The sequence below is a fragment of the Oncorhynchus mykiss genome, chromosome 12 (genome assembly GCF_013265735.2).
Source record: "Oncorhynchus mykiss isolate Arlee chromosome 12, USDA_OmykA_1.1, whole genome shotgun sequence".
Classification (NCBI taxonomy): Eukaryota; Metazoa; Chordata; class Actinopteri; order Salmoniformes; family Salmonidae; genus Oncorhynchus; species Oncorhynchus mykiss.
Window position 1 is genome coordinate 8,856,314 of NC_048576.1, and position 17,187 is coordinate 8,873,500.

General features: G+C 42.7%; 2 protein-coding genes across 7 annotated transcripts in view; one reads left to right on the forward strand and one right to left on the reverse strand.

Moving 5' to 3' along the window:
• Positions 1-1,317: 1,317 nt before the first annotated feature.
• On the reverse strand, positions 1,318-3,754 carry esm1 (endothelial cell-specific molecule 1). Its single transcript, XM_021622597.2, has 3 exons — positions 3,239-3,754; positions 2,411-2,560; positions 1,318-2,084 (listed from the first exon to the last, which is right to left on the reverse strand). Exons 1-3 carry the CDS (start codon positions 3,543-3,545, stop codon positions 2,002-2,004), a joined length of 540 nt encoding a protein of 179 aa, XP_021478272.1. The 5' UTR covers positions 3,546-3,754; the 3' UTR covers positions 1,318-2,001.
• A 6,100-nt stretch (positions 3,755-9,854) lies between these two features.
• The window catches only part of LOC110536778 (probable E3 ubiquitin-protein ligase HERC1), a 102,210-nt gene continuing 94,877 nt past the window's right edge, over positions 9,855-17,187 (forward strand). For all 6 annotated transcript variants that reach the window (XM_036936839.1, XM_036936833.1, XM_036936836.1 and 3 more), the window contains exons 1-3: positions 9,855-10,173; positions 15,396-15,595; positions 15,854-16,651. In XM_036936839.1, the coding sequence (XP_036792734.1) occupies positions 15,434-15,595; positions 15,854-16,651 (960 nt within the window). In that variant the 5' untranslated portion in view covers positions 9,855-10,173; positions 15,396-15,433. The remainder of the gene's footprint in view (positions 10,174-15,395; positions 15,596-15,853; positions 16,652-17,187) is intronic.

Here is a 17,187-nt window from a genome sequence, read left to right on the forward strand (position 1 = left end):
ATCCTATCCTATTATATCCTATTCTATCCTATCCTATCATATTCTGTCATATTCTATCCTATTCTATTCTATTCTATTCTATCCTATTCTATCATATTCTATCCTATCCTATTCTATCATATTCTGTCATATTCTATCCTATTCTATTCTATTCTATCCTATCCTATTCTATCATATTCTATCCTTTCCTATTATATCATATTCTATCCTATCCTATCATATTCTGTCACATTCTATCCTATTCTATCCTATCCTATCCTATTCTATCCTATTCTATCCTATTCTATCCTATGATGTGCCTTCTCACAACATTCCAATACGGTTATTGCAGACACTGCCGTGCAACATGTCTTTGCTCCCTGTGAGTGTGAGAACTTGTTTGTGTTTAGGTGTTGACTTGAAGTTGTTTCAGGAAAGAATTCAGATAAACTCAAGCAGCCAGGGAGGAAGCACGGTGTCTCCAGCTCTGCCGGGATGACGGTCCGACAGTCACACCAGTGACGTGTGTCACTTGACAAATTCCAAGCCTTTTAAATTGCTGGGCAGGCACAACAACAACAGGAAGAAGGACCATTTTCACAGGTGTCAGGAAGCCCAGGAATAGGAAACAAACAAGCCTGATGCTGGAAAACAGTTGTGTTGTGTACCGTGCTGATTCTCGGAGGTGAGGGCTAGGCTAATAACAGGCTATTTTTAACCCTGACTGGGGTATTTTCAGAGTCAGGGTGGACATAGCCCACTCAATGGAGGTCCAAGAGTTCCATGAGTTCCAAAGTGATTCAATTGAGAGACAATAATAGGCTTTTAACTCGGCTATAAGTTATGACCAAACGGTGTCAATAAAGTTGGTAATTGGGAGACTTTTCAACCCTTTCTGGGTTTTTTTTTCAAGTATACTTCATTAGCCCCAGAATCTACATTTTTTCGACCACAAAAGTTTCTATACATTATGAACATACACTTCATGTTATCCATTTGGGCCAAATCTTTAGCATTTGTCAAAAAGTAGTGTGACAACTGCAGTTTTGCAGCTTCCATTGTCAGGCATCGAACGCCTCGTGATATCAATATAATCATGTTGCATTCAGATAAGACATAGCTTTGCAGATTCATTTCATGTCCTTGTGGTTTTTCTAGAAAAGGTAGCCGAAAGGTCGCCGAATCGAACCTCCAAGCCGACCATGTGCCCTTGAGCAAGGTACTTAACCCTAATTGCTCTTGTAAATGTTTCTTTCTCTTTATGTAGACGGACATCTTTAATAACATAGGAGGGAAATAAACCGCAATGACTAAAACACAGGGCTTCAAACTGATTTTTTTCCAGGTCAACTTTGGTTTATTTGTAAGACCATACTGTACATTGGCAGGTGATATGACATAATATATAATATATATATATTGATCCATGTGATCACAGGTGAAAGAAAAATAAGAGATTATCAGTAAAGAACAATCAATCAATCAATCAAACAAACAATCAATCAATCAAACAATCAATCAATCAAACAAACAAACAAACAATTAAAAAGCACAGATCACAGTAGATACTTCTAGAAGAAAAGGATGAGACAATATATTATTTATTATTTTATATCCCTGGGGGGGTCATGTCATATCAGCACAACATTTTCACATAATTTGATTGAACCAAATGATCTCAATTATGAAGAAGTGAATGCAGCATTGCTAGAATGTTAGCTCGTCATAGAGGTCATCATAGACATTCTAGATATATTCATACTTTGTATAAAAGTAGAATAAACATATATTTGAACTTTGGTACATTTGACCTCCCTTCGTTTGGTACAACACAACTCTTATGACATGATGGGGCACTGGTACAAAATAGAAACACCACAACAGAGATGCTCAAAACATTCAATCATCTTGTAGAAAATGTGTTTTCTTAATAATACATAATAAAATATATCCTCCAATCATTTAATTTACTACTATGCTTTCTACATTTACACAGAATAAACTAAGTCTTGATAATGAGTGTCAGCGAGGTGTTAACCACTTTGGAGCAGTGGATCGTTCCCCATTCAGACTGGTGCTGTCATCTCCTGAACCAATCTCACCTCCTGAAAATGAGAAATATCACCAGGTCAATATCTATTTAATGCGATGTGACAACTGCAAATACTTCACAGAGATACACACGCTGCGCTTCTTTAACTGGGTTGCTTTTAATGGTGTCTTTGCTTTAGTGCTACTCCACATTGTGTATCCAAAACATGCTCAAATGGATTTGCTTTTTTTTTTTAGCTCTACAGTTTCTCAGACAAAGACGAGACCTTTCAACCCGGATTTAAAAGCACTTGATAATCTCCATCGGAAGTGCTTCATAGTCCAGAATCTGTGTCCCATAGGGTGGCTCTCACATTGAGGTATTTTCTCAATCTCTCACCTGCATTGGGGTGCTGTGTCTTCAGCTTGCTGGCGATTTTGGTGAAGAATTTGAAGGTGAGGCAGGCTCCTGTCTCTCTGTCACAGATACCTCCAGCTTTGCAATGGCATGTTTTACCACACCCTACCCCATAGGTTCCATACATGCAATCTGCAAGGAAGGGAATACCATTCAATGTTATTGCACTTACTTGCAGGAGAGGGACATGATATGTAGTTACAGTAGGCAATTAAATGATCATCCATTAGACAAACAAAGTACAGAGTGGGGACGTCAACGGGCCACAGAGATGTATTTTCCGTTCTGTTCTGTTCTGTTCTATAGGTCCATGATCCTTTGCTCTTTATCAGATCTGCATTATAGTGATGTAAGACTACATATTACATACAGTTCTCTTCACCACTGTCAACATGAGCAGAAATAGTAAACATTCCAAATTCGAAAAACTTTGCATCCAAAAAGTCCACAGTGAAAGCTAAGCATAGCTTGATGTAAATACTATATATTCTACACGAAGCGTGTCATAGTCGGCGTCGTTTTCATCACGGTAACTTTTAGGAATGCTATGAACACAGAAACTATAGATCCCTTTGTAAAAACAGCAATGAAACAGTCAGGCTAAGCGTGAACGAAATGAAGCTTCCAGGGTTCCTTGGAATCGTTTTGGGAAGAAATAAACAGACGTAATAGTCAATATGTAACACAATATAAATAGGTATCACATGTATCTAGCCTGTTATGGCATATGTATGGACTATGTACAGATTAATCACACAATTTATGATGCGCAATTGCGCATTTGATGTGTCATGGTGAATATTAGCCTACCTTTGCAGATGCCATATTCATCTCCATAGTCGTCCTCATCTTTGTAGAACTCGCAGAATAATCCCGGTCCGCACTTGACTCCGTGCATCCCAGACACAGTGCGATAGCAGTGTTCCCCTCTGTCTGCCGCACAGACCTGACAACAACCGCAGTCATCCAGCACAGTCCGTCTGCAGCGCTGCGTCAAGCCGCACAGATCCACATTGCACCGCTCCGGGCAGTTCACCGCGTACTTGACACTTGCTCCCCAAGCCTCAACATTACGCACTATGAATATGGAGAAGACTGTGAAAAGGAGAAAATACATCTTTGGATAAGATTTAGCACGGGGTGCCTTGGATGTTCAGAAGAGCTGTTCTGGGCTGACGACGTCGCTGCTTGAATGGAGTGGCTTAATACACGAGGTTGCATGGTTATATCGGCTTAAAAACAAGTTTGTTTTTTCCCCACATGGTTTGCCCTCGTCAATTTCCTCAATCCGGTGTTGTCATCTAGTCTAGTTGCCAGCCTGTCCCCCTGTTTTAGAAATCCGGCATGGAAGTGGGAATTACACTCAACTGCCATCCAGGAATTGAAGTCTGTACAAACTGATGTCATAGTTTGTTTGTGTAGAGGAGACAGTAAGATGCCCCTTCGACCCCCCAAAGTTCCTGGTTCCTTACTTGACCCCAAGGAGACAGACAGTCAATCTAACACACACACACACACACACACACACACACACACACACACACACACACTTCCCCCCCCTCTCTCTTTTTCTGTCCATCTGTCCGTCTGTCCGTCTGTCTATCTGCCTCTCTGTCTGCCCACCTGTCTGTATGTCTGTCTGTATATCTGTCCTTCTGCATGTATGTCTGTCTGTCCGCCCGCCCGCCCGTCCGTCCGTCCATCCGTCTGTCTGTCTGTCTAAATTACTACACTGGTGGCAGCAGTGTGATAATCCCTGCAGTCTATTACCTGTCTCTGTCTCTCTCTGTCTCTGTCTCTCTCTGTCTCTGTCTCTCTCTGTCTCTCTCTGTCTCTGTCTCTCTCTAACAGTATAATACTGATGACTACACAGACAGGCGGCGGACAGACATACAGACAGGCGTCTGTCTGTATGTCTGTATGTCTGTCCACCCGCCTGTCTGTATGTCTGTATGTCTGTCCACCCGCCTGTCTGTATGTCTGTATGTCTGTCCACCCGCCTGTCTGTATGTCTGTCCGCCGCCTGTCTGTATGTCTGTCCGCCGCCTGTCTGTATGTCTGTATGTCTGTCCACCCGCCTGTCTGTATGTCTGTATGTCTGTCCACCCGCCTGTCTGTATGTCTGTATGTCTGTCCACCCGCCTGTCTGTATGTCTGTCCGCCGCCTGTCTGTATGTCTGTCCGCCGCCTGTCTGTATGTCTGTATGTCTGTCCACCCGCCTGTCTGTATGTCTGTATGTCTGTCCACCCGCCTGTCTGTATGTCTGTCCGCCGCCTGTCTGTATGTCTGTCCACCCGCCTGTCTGTATGTCTGTCCGCCGCCTGTCTGTATGTCTGTCCGCCGCCTGTCTGTATGTCTGTATGTCTGTCCACCCGCCTGTCTGTATGTCTGTCCGCCGCCTGTCTGTATGTCTGTCCGCCGCCTGTCTGTATGTCTGTATGTCTGTCCACCCGCCTGTCTGTTTCTCTGCCTCACTCTCTTACACAGACACTCTTTGTATCATAAGCGGTCACCGATCCTTAACAGTAGATGGCAGTATCATATAGAGGCAAAGACCACATGTAATAGACTGGTGGCAGCAGTGGGATAATCCCTGCAGTCTATTACCTGTCTCTCTGTCTCTGTCTCTCTGTAAGATCATCAGTATTATACTGTTAGAGAGAGACAGAGACAGAGAGAGACAGAGACAGAGAGAGACAGAGACAGGTAATAGACTGCAGGGATTATCACACTGCTACCACCAGTGTAGTAATTTAGGTGCACCAGTCAGTGCAGGACTTGGACCAGTGACCCCTTTGTTATGGGGCATGTAGGCTATAGCACCTGTGCCGGAGACTTAAAGGTCCTGATCTCTTGTTAGAGAGAATCAAATGTTAATAGTCACACGCTTTGTAAACAACAGGTGTAGACTAACAGCGAAATGCTTTCTTACAGGCCCTTCCCAAAAGTGTAGAATACAATAAAAAATAAAATTGGAATAATAATAATAATAATAATAATAATAACAATAATAATAGAACAGTTGATATGACACATGCTGCACAGGTATGTGCACATGCAGCCAGCAGATCTGACACACTTTCTTACAGCTGCACTAGGGTCGGACAGGCTTGCTTTGAAGATTAAGACACTGTGGAGCCATAGTTTGTGAGGATTAATGTTAATTTTCTCTTCCCTCTAGCAGAATGTACATTTTTTTGTGTGATTTTTTTTTTAACCCCTGTCCAGTTGGTGGCGACAATGCACCTTTTGACAGACCGCCCCCAGGGTTTAATGGTAGGAAACAACACATCCGCTACGCTGATCCTCAACACGGTGGCCCTTCAGGGGTGAGGGATCAGCCCCTTCCTGTACTCCTTGTTCACTCCTGACTGCATGGCCAGGTACAACTCCAACACCATCATTAAGTTTGCCGATGACACAACAGTGGTAGGCCTGATCACCAACAACGACGAGACAACCTATAGGGAGGAGGTCAGAGACCTGGCCATGTGGTGCCAGGACAACAAGCTCTACCTCAATGTGATCAAGATAAAGGAGACGATTGTGGACTCCAGGAAAAGGAGGACCGAGCACGTCCTCATTCTCATCGACGGGGCTGCAGTGGAGCAGGTTGAGAGCTTCAAGTTCCTTGGTGTCCACATCACCAACAAACTATCATGGTCCAAACACACTAAGACAGTTGTGAAGAGGGCACGACAAAGCCTATTCCCCCTCAGGAGACTGAAAAGATGTGGCATGGGTCCTCAGATCCTCAAAAGGTTCTACAGTTGCACCAACGAGAGCAGACCTGCCTGGTATGCCAACTGCTTGGCCTCCGACCGCAAGGCACTACAGAGGGTAGTGCGAACGGCCCAGTACATCACTGGGGTCAAGCTTCCCGCCATCCAGGACCTCTATACCAGGCGGTGTGAGAGGAAGGCCATGAAAATTGTCAAATACGCCAGTCACCCTAGTCATTCTGTTCTCTCTGCTACCGCACGGCAAACGGTACCGGAGTGCCAAGTCCATGTCCAAAAAGCTTCTTAACAGTTTCTACCCCCAAGCCATAAATCTCCTGAACAGCTAATCAAAGGGCTATCCAGACCCCTCTTGTACGCTGCTGCTACTCTTTTCTTATTATGTATGCATGGTCATTTTAACTCTACCTACATGTACATATTACCTCAATTACCTCAACTAACCGGTGCCCCTGCACATTGACTCTGTACCGGTACCCCCTGTATATAGCCTCACAATTGTTATTTTACTGCTGCTGTTTAATTATTTGTTACTTATATTTTCTATTTTTCTACATATCTATTTTTTTAACTTAACACATTTTTCTTCTTAACTTCTTTAAGCATTGTTGGTTAAGGGCTTGTATTTCACTGTAAGGTCTACTACACCTGTTGTATTCAGTATTTCACTGTAAGGTCTACTACACCTGTTGTATTCAGCATTTCACTGTAAGGTCTACTACACCTGTTGTATTCAGCATTTCACTGTAAGGTCTACTACACCTGTTGTATTCAGCATTTCACTGTAAGGTATACTACACCTGTTGTATTCAGTATTTCACTGTAAGGTCTACTACACCTGTTGTATTCAGTATTTCACTGTAAGGTCTACTACACCTGTTGTATTCAGTATTTCACTGTGAGGTCTACTACACCTGTTGTATTCAGTATTTCACTGTGAGGTCTACTACACCTGTTGTATTCAGTATTTCACTGTGAGGTCTACTACACCTGTTGTATTCAGCATTTCACTGTAAGGTCTACTACACCTGTTGTATTCAGCATTTCACTGTAAGGTCTACTACACCTGTTGTATTCAGCATTTCACTGTAAGGTATACTACACCTGTTGTATTCAGTATTTCACTGTAAGGTCTACTACACCTGTTGTATTCAGTATTTCACTGTAAGGTCTACTACACCTGTTGTATTCAGTATTTCACTGTAAGGTCTACTACACCTGTTGTATTCAGTATTTCACTGTGAGGTCTACTACACCTGTTGTATTCAGCATTTCACTGTGAGGTCTACTACACCTGTTGTATTCAGCATTTCACTGTAAGGTCTACTACACCTGTTGTATTCAGCATTTCACTGTTAGGTCTACTACACCTGTTGTATTCAGTATTTCACTGTAAGGTCTACTACACCTGTTGTATTCAGTATTTCACTGTAAGGTCTACTACACCTGTTGTATTCAGTATTTCACTGTTAGGTCTACTACACCTGTTGTATTCAGCATTTCACTGTAACGTCTACTACACCTGTTGTATTCAGCATTTCACTGTAAGGTCTACTACACCTGTTGTATTCAGCATTTCACTGTAAGGTCTACTACACCTGTTGTATTCAGTATTTCACTGTAAGGTCTACTACACCTGTTGTATTCAGCATTTCACTGTAAGGTCTACTACGCCTGTTGTATTCAGCATTTCACTGTAAGGTCTACTACACCTGTTGTATTCAGCATTTCACTGTGAGGTCTACTACACCTGTTGTATTCAGCATTTCACTGTAAGGTCTACTACACCTGTTGTATTCAGCATTTCATTGTAAGGTCTACTACACCTGTTGTATTCAGCATTTCACTGTAAGGTCTACTACACCTGTTGTATTCAGCATTTCACTGTAAGGTCTACTACACCTGTTGTATTCAGCATTTCACTGTAAGGTCTAATACAGCTGTTGTATTCAGCATTTCACTGTAAGGTCTACTACACCTGTTGTATTCAGCATTTCACTGTAAGGTCTAATACACCTGTTGTATTCAGCATTTCACTGTAACGTCTACTACATCTGTTGTATTCAGCATTTCACTGTAAGGTCTACTACACCTGTTGTATTCAGCATTTCACTGTTAGGTCTACTACACCTGTTGTATTCAGTATTTCACTGTAAGGTCTACTACACCTGTTGTATTCAGTATTTCACTGTAAGGTCTACTACACCTGTTGTATTCAGTATTTCACTGTTAGGCCTACTACACCTGTTGTATTCAGTATTTCACTGTAAGGTCTACTACACCTGTTGTATTCAGCATTTCACTGTAACGTCTACTACACCTGTTGTATTCAGCATTTCACTGTAAGGTCTACTACAACTGTTGTATTCAGTATTTCACTGTTAGGTCTACTACACCTGTTGTATTCAGCATTTCACTGTAAGGTCTACTACACCTGTTGTATTCAGCATTTCACTGTAAGGTCTACTACACCTGTTGTATTCAGTATTTCACTGTAAGGTCTACTACGCCTGTTGTATTCAGCATTTCACTGTAAGGTCTACTACGCCTGTTGTATTCAGCATTTCACTGTAAGGTCTACTACACCTGTTGTATTCAGCATTTCACTGTGAGCTCTACTACACCTGTTGTATTCAGTATTTCACTGTAAGGTCTACTACACCTGTTGTATTCAGCATTTCATTGTAAGGTCTACTACACCTGTTGTATTCAGCATTTCACTGTAAGGTCTACTACACCTGTTGTATTCAGCATTTCACTGTAAGGTCTACTACACCTGTTGTATTCAGCATTTCACTGTAAGGTCTAATACACCTGTTGTATTCAGCATTTCACTGTAAGGTCTAATACACCTGTTGTATTCAGCATTTCACTGTAAGGTCTACTACACCTGTTGTATTCAGCATTTCACTGTAAGGTCTACTACACCTGCTGTATTCAGCATTTCACTGTAAGGTCTACTACACCTGTTGTATTCAGCATTTCACTGTAAGGTCTACCTACACCTGTTGTATTCAGCATTTCACTGTTAGGTCTACTACACCTGTTGTATTCAGTATTTCACTGTAATGTCTACTACACCTGTTGTATTCAGCATTTCACTGTAACGTCTACTACACCTGTTGTATTCAGTATTTCACTGTAACGTCTACTACACCTGTTGTATTCGGCGCATGTGACAAATATAGCGTATATTTTGTATTTGTAATTATTGTGTCTCTCCATTATCTACCCTTCCTGTGATCCAGCAAAATTAACTTAAGGCAGTTATATACAATTTAAAAACATTAGCTACAATACATTTCACAACAGATTTCACAAAACATTAAGTGTGCCCTCAGGCCACTACTCTACTACTACCACATATTGGGTTCCCAAGTGGCTCAGCAGTCTAAGGCACTGCATCTCAGTGCTAAAGGTGTCACTACAGAAAGTGGTGCAGCAGTCTAAGGCTCTACAGACCCTGGTTCAATTCCAGGCTGTATCACAGCTGGCTTTGATTGGGATGTGGGGTGCATTTGGCCCAGTGTTGTTAGGCTGTCATTGTAAATAATAATTTGTTGTTAACTGACTAAATATAGGTTAAATAAATAAATAAAACATACAGTATCTGTATTTTGCCAATAAACCCGAAGAAGAATCTTGATCTCGCGTTACTTTTTCCGTGTGTTCTCGCTGACGCCCAGGCATGAAGGGCTGTGCTTTTCCTATGGTGCTGCTTTTCATGGCAACCAGGCACAATACTGTTGTTTCGTCCTGGCGAGACCGAAAACATTTTGCCGGTGCCGTGTCGGAGACCGACTTAATGGAAACCTGGATGTCTTAACTTGTTACTTATTTGTATTCATTAATTCTAGATAAATAATTATTTGTAAAACTTGTTTTTTCCCGTTAGCTGTCAACTGCAGTGGCACTGTAACGTTAGTTGCCAGCTGTAGCTAGCGTTAGCTAACTGAGCGTACGAGGAAAGCAGAGACCGGGTGTGAATAACACTGACAACAGAGGTAGGGTTTTATTTTCAATGCATTTGTGTATGCAGTGTGTGTAGCTATGCCAATAGAAAATCACCGTTACACAACATTTTGTGTTACAAAAACAACAATTGTTGATAGCTAGCTAACTTGGCTTGTTGCTAGCTAGCAATGCTGTCTAATGTCAGAATGACACAGTGCAGCCTGTACAGCCGTATCCTATTTGTCAAGATGGCTAACTATAGCGAGGTTGAGTTTGGTTAAAGAGCAGTTGTCAACCTAGCTAGATAGAAAGCTAAGACCTGATAGGACAGTAGCTAGCTACTAGCTTGCTGCAACATAATACAGAGCTGCTAACGTTACACAATGCAGATCTGGTGCTGATTTAGAAAATGACAGCTGTCACTCTACCACATCTGTGAGTAGTTTAGGTATTGTATTGTACCTATGCAAGTTAGCTAGCTTTTACTGTAACTAACTGTTTAGAATACCCAGCTAGTCAATGTGATTGCAAGGATAAAAGCGACCAGAATCCACTTTAGTCACCCTGTGCCGTGTATGCCTTGCAAAACAACAATGTGAGTTTTTTTCCCAGCTGAATTTGTTTCAGGAGCACATGGTCATCTTGTAGTAGATTAGCTACACTTTGAAACAGAGGTGATACAGTATGTCAACACTAACATACAGTCATTACACAGTAGGTAGTGTAAAACATAGAACACCGAATTTTCGTCCAACCCATCCTTCCTAAATTCGCCCACCTTTCTCAATCAATGAGAGAAGATTTGAAATAGTCAAGATGGCGGCATCTACTACATGTCTACTACATTAGCAGTTGACATTTTCTCACACTCACTGATTGTTTTCTGCTTACTGAAAGCCTGTCTGCAATGCCAGGATACCTGGGGGAATAGCTGTCAAATTCAAACCTGTCTTTCAAGTCCTTTGTGTTTGAATGTTAGTCATGCACTCTCATATTGTGGTCTTCTGATGACAGAAGACTATTCAGAGAAAAGTGATCAGCTTTCCACAAACCTCTGTCACAGATTCTTTGCTTCATGTAGCCTCAAGGTTAGAGCATTGGGTCAGTAACTGAAAGGTTGCTGGTTCAAATACTGGAGCTGACAAGGTAAATAAAAAAAATACAAATCTGTTTTAGTGCCCTCTAGCAAGGCACTTAACACTAGTTGCTCCAGGGGTGCTGTCCAATAGTGACCCTGGCTGTGACCCCACTCGGGTGTCTCAGGGAGTTGGAATATGCAAAAAAAAAATATATATATATTTTTTTTTATTACACACTTATAAATAAAGGCACCTCTCTAATAATAATAATAATTGTTGTCTCAATTGTTACAGTTGCCACTGGTTTGTTGACAATGAGGAATCATGCCATTGTTGTCGCGTCATTCGTCCCACCCCATCATGCATTGATTTTAGGCCATTTTGCAGCTGAATTTAACCGTACTGTAGCTTACTGTTGCATCTCAGCTTAGTAACTGTTAGCTAGTCCTAGGGTATGTTGAAATCTGACATAGGGATTGAGTGATATACATTATTTACTGCTGTATGAGGCAATTCTCGTATGAAAGGCTTGCTTCCAGCTTATGGCTAGAAATAAGCTTGTTCAGGCCACTGTTCTTTCTGTAATTAATTATGGTGACTTGTTGTATATGCATGCAACCTCCTCCATCTTACAGAGACTGGACTCTGTTTATTATGCGCTTTATTACAAATGCCAAGTCACTCACCCACCATTGCACCTTCTACCAAATGGTAGGTTGGACCTCACTTTATATGCGCAGAAAGATACATTTGTATGTGTTCATCTACAAAGCTCTTTTGGGTCAACTCCTTCTTCATCTCTGTAGTCTGGTCTCCTTCACCACCAGCAGTTACCATACCCGGTCTGCTAGGTGGTTGCTTCTTAAAGTTCCCAGGGCATTCACAGTATTAGACAAGACTGCCTTCTCTTCTTGTGCACCACAGAGGCATGGAATAGTCTACAATCCATGCTTCATCTAGATATATTAGTGCCACTGAATGAATTAAAAATATTGTTGTGAGACTGTTACAGAGGAGTTTTTTTTTAGGCTGGATCATGTGTTGTATTGTATGTTTTAGTTCTGTAATGTACTGATTGTTGCTGCTGCCTTGGCCAGGTCTCCCTTGAAAAAGAGACTCTGGGAGACTTCCTAGTTAAATAAAGGTTAAATATAATATATAAATAAAACTAACTCCATTAGCTAGTTTCATGAACACCAATTATGCCTGGTTCTAGACAATTATGCCTGGTTCTAGAAAATTAGGCCTGGTTCTAGACAACAACAAAACAAAATACTTCGCTCCAATTGACAATTTTGTATTGAACATACTTTTTAGGACTAGGCCTAATTAGTGTCTGGGAAACCGTCCCTACGGTCTGTTATTTCAGTACTCTGTGTATGACAACCTAAGTTTTATTGCCACCGGTCACCTTACTATTTGCCTTTTATTATTAGTAACATGTAACCTAACCTGCACATTTTGCTCTTGCATATAGTAAATAATCAGAGACCGCCTGACCAGTCTGGAGCTGTAGGTCAACCTGATACTAGACAAAGTGTGAGGCCTCTCCAATTGACATTTATTTTAATAATGATACCCCCCCCCCCCCCCCCATGCCCAATATAGGGCAGTCTGTTGATCCAGATGGTTGGTCAGGTGCTGGTTCAGGGATGTCGCAGAGTCAGCCAGGGAGGGCTAGGTTAGGCCCGACCTAGCTATGTCAAGAACTTTACTGTATCGTTGTTGCCTCTCTTAAAAGACGCTTTCTGTTATTTTTGTCCACTGGAAACCATACAGGCTCAGTCCTAGGGCTGTGCTCTAGGCAAGCTGCCTGCCTCATGCCTGACTGTTGAGCTGCAAAAGAGAGAAGAGGCTCACTCTCAGACATTAGTCGGCCCATAGCTAGCTCTCACTTCACTAATGCTGCATCATGGTAATGTATTACAGTAAGAGTTCAAGTTCTATGAAGGCTGATGAAAGTCTTAATGTACTGTGCTGTGCATCGAGTTCAATTGTCTGTTGTGATGTTGCTGAGGAATCTCAACACTCCGCGTACAAGTACAAGGCCAAGTTCAGCGGCAACGAGTGTGGGTGGACTGAAGCTCCGACTACATCGAGTCACTGTCAGTCGATACTTGAAAAGTCAAATCTTAAACCCTTACTGTGTACCTATGTTTATCCTGTTTAAAGCTGGGCTCGTATTTGTTTGCTGAAATCCATAGTTAAAAAAATAAACTTGAGTCAAATACAACCACTGACTGTTTCCTAGTTTCTGTTGCTCTAAAATGGCTCCAAGACATAGTGTAATCAACGTAATCTGACATTCAGTTGACACATGCACTGAGTTGTCATTTTAGAGCGAGGGAAAACAAGGAAACGGTCGGTGGTTGTATTTGACTCCAGTATGAAAGTATGGATGCCCCTAGACCAGAGAGAGACTACTGTGCTTGGACTGTCTCATCCAAGCTACTGTGTTGGCCTCTGGGCATTGTAGAGACTGAGGTAACCATTGAAAGGTTTGACTTTTATCTGTCTAATGGGAAATTAAGAGTCTCTCAAGTTATTGACCAGTTCAAGGGGATGGTGGCAATATTACCCTAGGCGTTGGCAGCACTTGGAAAACAAGTATACTCCAAGACTAACAAAAACGCAATTAAACTCTTATTAGCCTGCTCTTACCTTTATCAGCAATAATAACATCATTTGACATGCTTTGTTTGCTCACATGATCACGTCTTAGGCCTATTATCAATATTATCAATAGGCCTGCTGTGGTGTTTTGTTGTGTAGCGTAATGGATTTCAAGGCTTGTGATCAGAGAGGGGTGTTGTGCTAAGCAGTGTTTGTAAGCAGTAGATTGTAGAACAAGACGTCTGGAAGGTTAGTTGGCTAGACATAGAGGGTTAAGAAGGGACTGGGTTCAATGGGATAGTGTGTCATACATTCATGGTCATGTGCCCACTGCCCTGCAGCTAGACGAAGCCTTGCCGTGCTGTGGCGTGACACTGAAACGGATTTAAAATGGAGAATCATATTTCCGTACTACTGGTACTTTCCAGCTGCTGACCAGTGACTGCTGCCACCAACTGTAATGTAAATGAATCATTTACAAGTCACAGACCCATATCGATCAGATCAAGACGAGGGATTCCTTTACTGAAAGGCCTTGACTCCAAGGACATTTCAGTTAAGCTATTTTCATGTCATCTCATGTCCTAAGAAGACTTTCGGACCACTTTAAATCAGATTCAAGTTTCAGTGTTTTAATTAAGGATCCGCCCCTTCCTCCCCCCTATTTTCGCCTAAAATGACATACTCAAATCTAACTGCCTGTAGCTCAGGACCTGAAGCAAGGATATGCATATTATTGGTACCATTTGAAAGGAAACACTTTGAAGTTTGTCGAAATGTGAAATGAATGTAAGAGAATATAACACAATAGATCTGGTAAAAGATAATACAAAGAAAAAAAATGTTTTTTTGTTGTATTTCTTTTATACCATCTTTGAAATGCAAGTGAAAGGCCATAGTGCATTATTCCAGCCCAGGTGCAATTTAGATTTTGTCCACTAGATGGCAGCAGTGTATGTGCAATGTTTTAGACTGGTCCAATGAACTATTGCATTTCTGTTAAAAATGTTGTATCAAGACTGCCCGAATGTGCCTAAATGATTTAATAATACATTTTCAAGTTCATGTGCCCTCTCCTCAAACAATAGCATGGAAATCTTTCACTGTAATATCTACTGTAAATTGGACAGTGCAGTTAGCTTAAATTCTTGTTAATCTTTCTGCCAATATCAGATATGTCTATGTCCTGGGAAATGTTTTTGTTACTTACAACCTCATGCTAATCGCATTAGCCTACGTTAGCTCAACCTTCCCGCGGGGGGCACACTGATCCTGTAGAGGTTTTAATGTGCTAAGCTTTCGTTCAACACAACTTTCGTCGGGGCATACAGCCAAATACAGTGATAGGCCATAGCTTTTATAGCGGTGGTGTTTAATAATTTTCCCTTTATAACCTAATTATACTGTATGAACCAAGGTGTTTTCTCTCTCTCCTTCGGTCCCGTCCCTGACAGCTGCAATAACTCCAGTGTAGATAATGATCAGGAGAAATGCTGCCTTGATTTTGGTATCTATAGCTCGTAGTCTAACCTTATTAACCAAGGTGCTTTCTCTTTCTCCCCTTCATCTGTTCCTGACAGCTGTAATAACTCCACAGTGTAGATAATGATCAGGAGAAATGGTGCCTTGCCAGACCCACGTGATGCTGAAGTGGCAGGAGCATCTGAACAGCTCCTGGGCGGCGGAGGACAGCCAGACGGCCACGCGCCAGGGGGCTGCAGGACTCTACGCCAAACTGCTACACAATAAGGAGGTGGTGGGGGTGGCCCAGCCTGTAATGGTAAAGGAACAGAACGTGCTCAACTCGTACCCTCTTGCATATATTATATAGCCTGAGTTCCAGTACCGTTTTTGTTCTCATGCCAAACCCCCTGTCACTCATTGTCATGACAATAACAGCAATGGAGCAGGCAAGAGCACAGACTGATCTGGGACCAGGCTCAGTATTAGGAAGGTGTTCCCAATGTTTGGTGTACTCGGTGTATATTCAAAATGCTTGAATATAAGTTGCAATTGAAGGGTTTGTTTTTAATTTCAGGACTTGATTGGCCCGCGCCTGCCAGACTTCCAGTATGAGTCCAGTGCTGCTGAGGAGCGGGAGGAGTACCTGTCGTCGTTACTCCACAGCCAGCGCTGCCTGGCCCACCGTGTGCTGGCCCGGACCCCCTATGCCCTGGGCCTGCACCACCGCCTCGTGGTCCTCCAGCGGATATACTACGCCCTCCACAGCAAGTACCACGACCGCTTCCGAGCTCCTGCTCCCCCTCAGACCATGACTAGCCAGGACAGCGGGGCCATGGAGCCTGCCTCAGAGCCCTGGCTGCCTGGAGGAGGGTCCAGAGTTAAATCAGGGACGGACGTTCTGATCGAGATGGGCGTACGGACAGGACTGAGTCTCCTCTTCGCCCTGCTGCAGCAGAACTGGCGGTACGCCCGTGAGGACCCCGGAGTGGCGCTGTGTAACGATGTGTTGGCTACCGCTTCCTCCGTCCTGGCCTCCCTGCCCCCTCTCTCTCTGGCCAACGAGAACAAGATCCCAGTGGTGGGGCTGGACTGCCTGGCTCAGGTGGCAGACTTCCTGAAGAAGACGTCTGTGAGCTCTGGGAGTGGAGGGGCAGATCGGGCGGGACGCAGGCTGGCTCTGGAGCTGCTGCTGGGCCTGGCTGTACAGAGGGGCTCCCTGAGATTCCTGCTGGAGTGGGTGGAGGTGGCTCTGGCCGCCTCCTCTTCCTCTATAACTTCCTCCACCTCCACGGGGTCGCAACAGTTACAGTCAGAGGGAGGAGTAGGCTATGACCTCATCTATCAAACACTTCTTCAAATGAGGCAGTACTCGGTACGTATGTTCCCTCACCTTGACCTTCTACTTTCTATTCAGGGTAGGTTTAATCAATAATAGCAGTGATCGTGTTCTGCTATTTATATAGATTATGGGGGCATCCCAAATGGTATAGCGGCTCAGGTAAAAAGACGTGTACTATATAGGGAATAGGGCTCAGGTCAAAAGTAGTGTACTATATAGTGAGTGGGTCTCTGGTCAAAAGTATTGTACTATATAGGGAATAGGGGGCCATTTGGTACCCCTAAAGTCTAATGCTGGGGGGTGGGGGGTTCTACTAAGCTAACATATGGAATTATTTTACGATGGTCATACCCAAGGATCATTTAGCGATTTAATTTAGTATTTTAGGACCCCTTTAGGTACAGTGGGGAGAACAAGTATTTGATACACTGCCGATTTTGCAGATTTTCCAACTTACAAAGCACGTAGAGGTCTGTAATTTTTATCATAGGTACACTTCAACTGTGAGAGACGGAATCTAAAACAAAATTCCAGAAAATCACATTGTATGATTTTTAAGTAATTAATTT

What these genes read in the sequence shown, in the direction of transcription:
- esm1 (XM_021622597.2), bottom strand. Translation starts at nt 3,545, where the DNA reads ATGTATTTTCTCCTTTTCACAGTCTTCTCCATATTCATAGTGCGTAAT. An exon ending in TGAATATGGCATCTGCAAAG is followed by an intron (nt 2,561 to 3,238) that starts GTAGGCTAATAT and finishes CCTTCCTTGCAG; the next exon opens with ATTGCATGTATGGAACCTAT. An exon ending in GACACAGCACCCCAATGCAG is followed by an intron (nt 2,085 to 2,410) that starts GTGAGAGATTGA and finishes TCTCATTTTCAG; the next exon opens with GAGGTGAGATTGGTTCAGGA.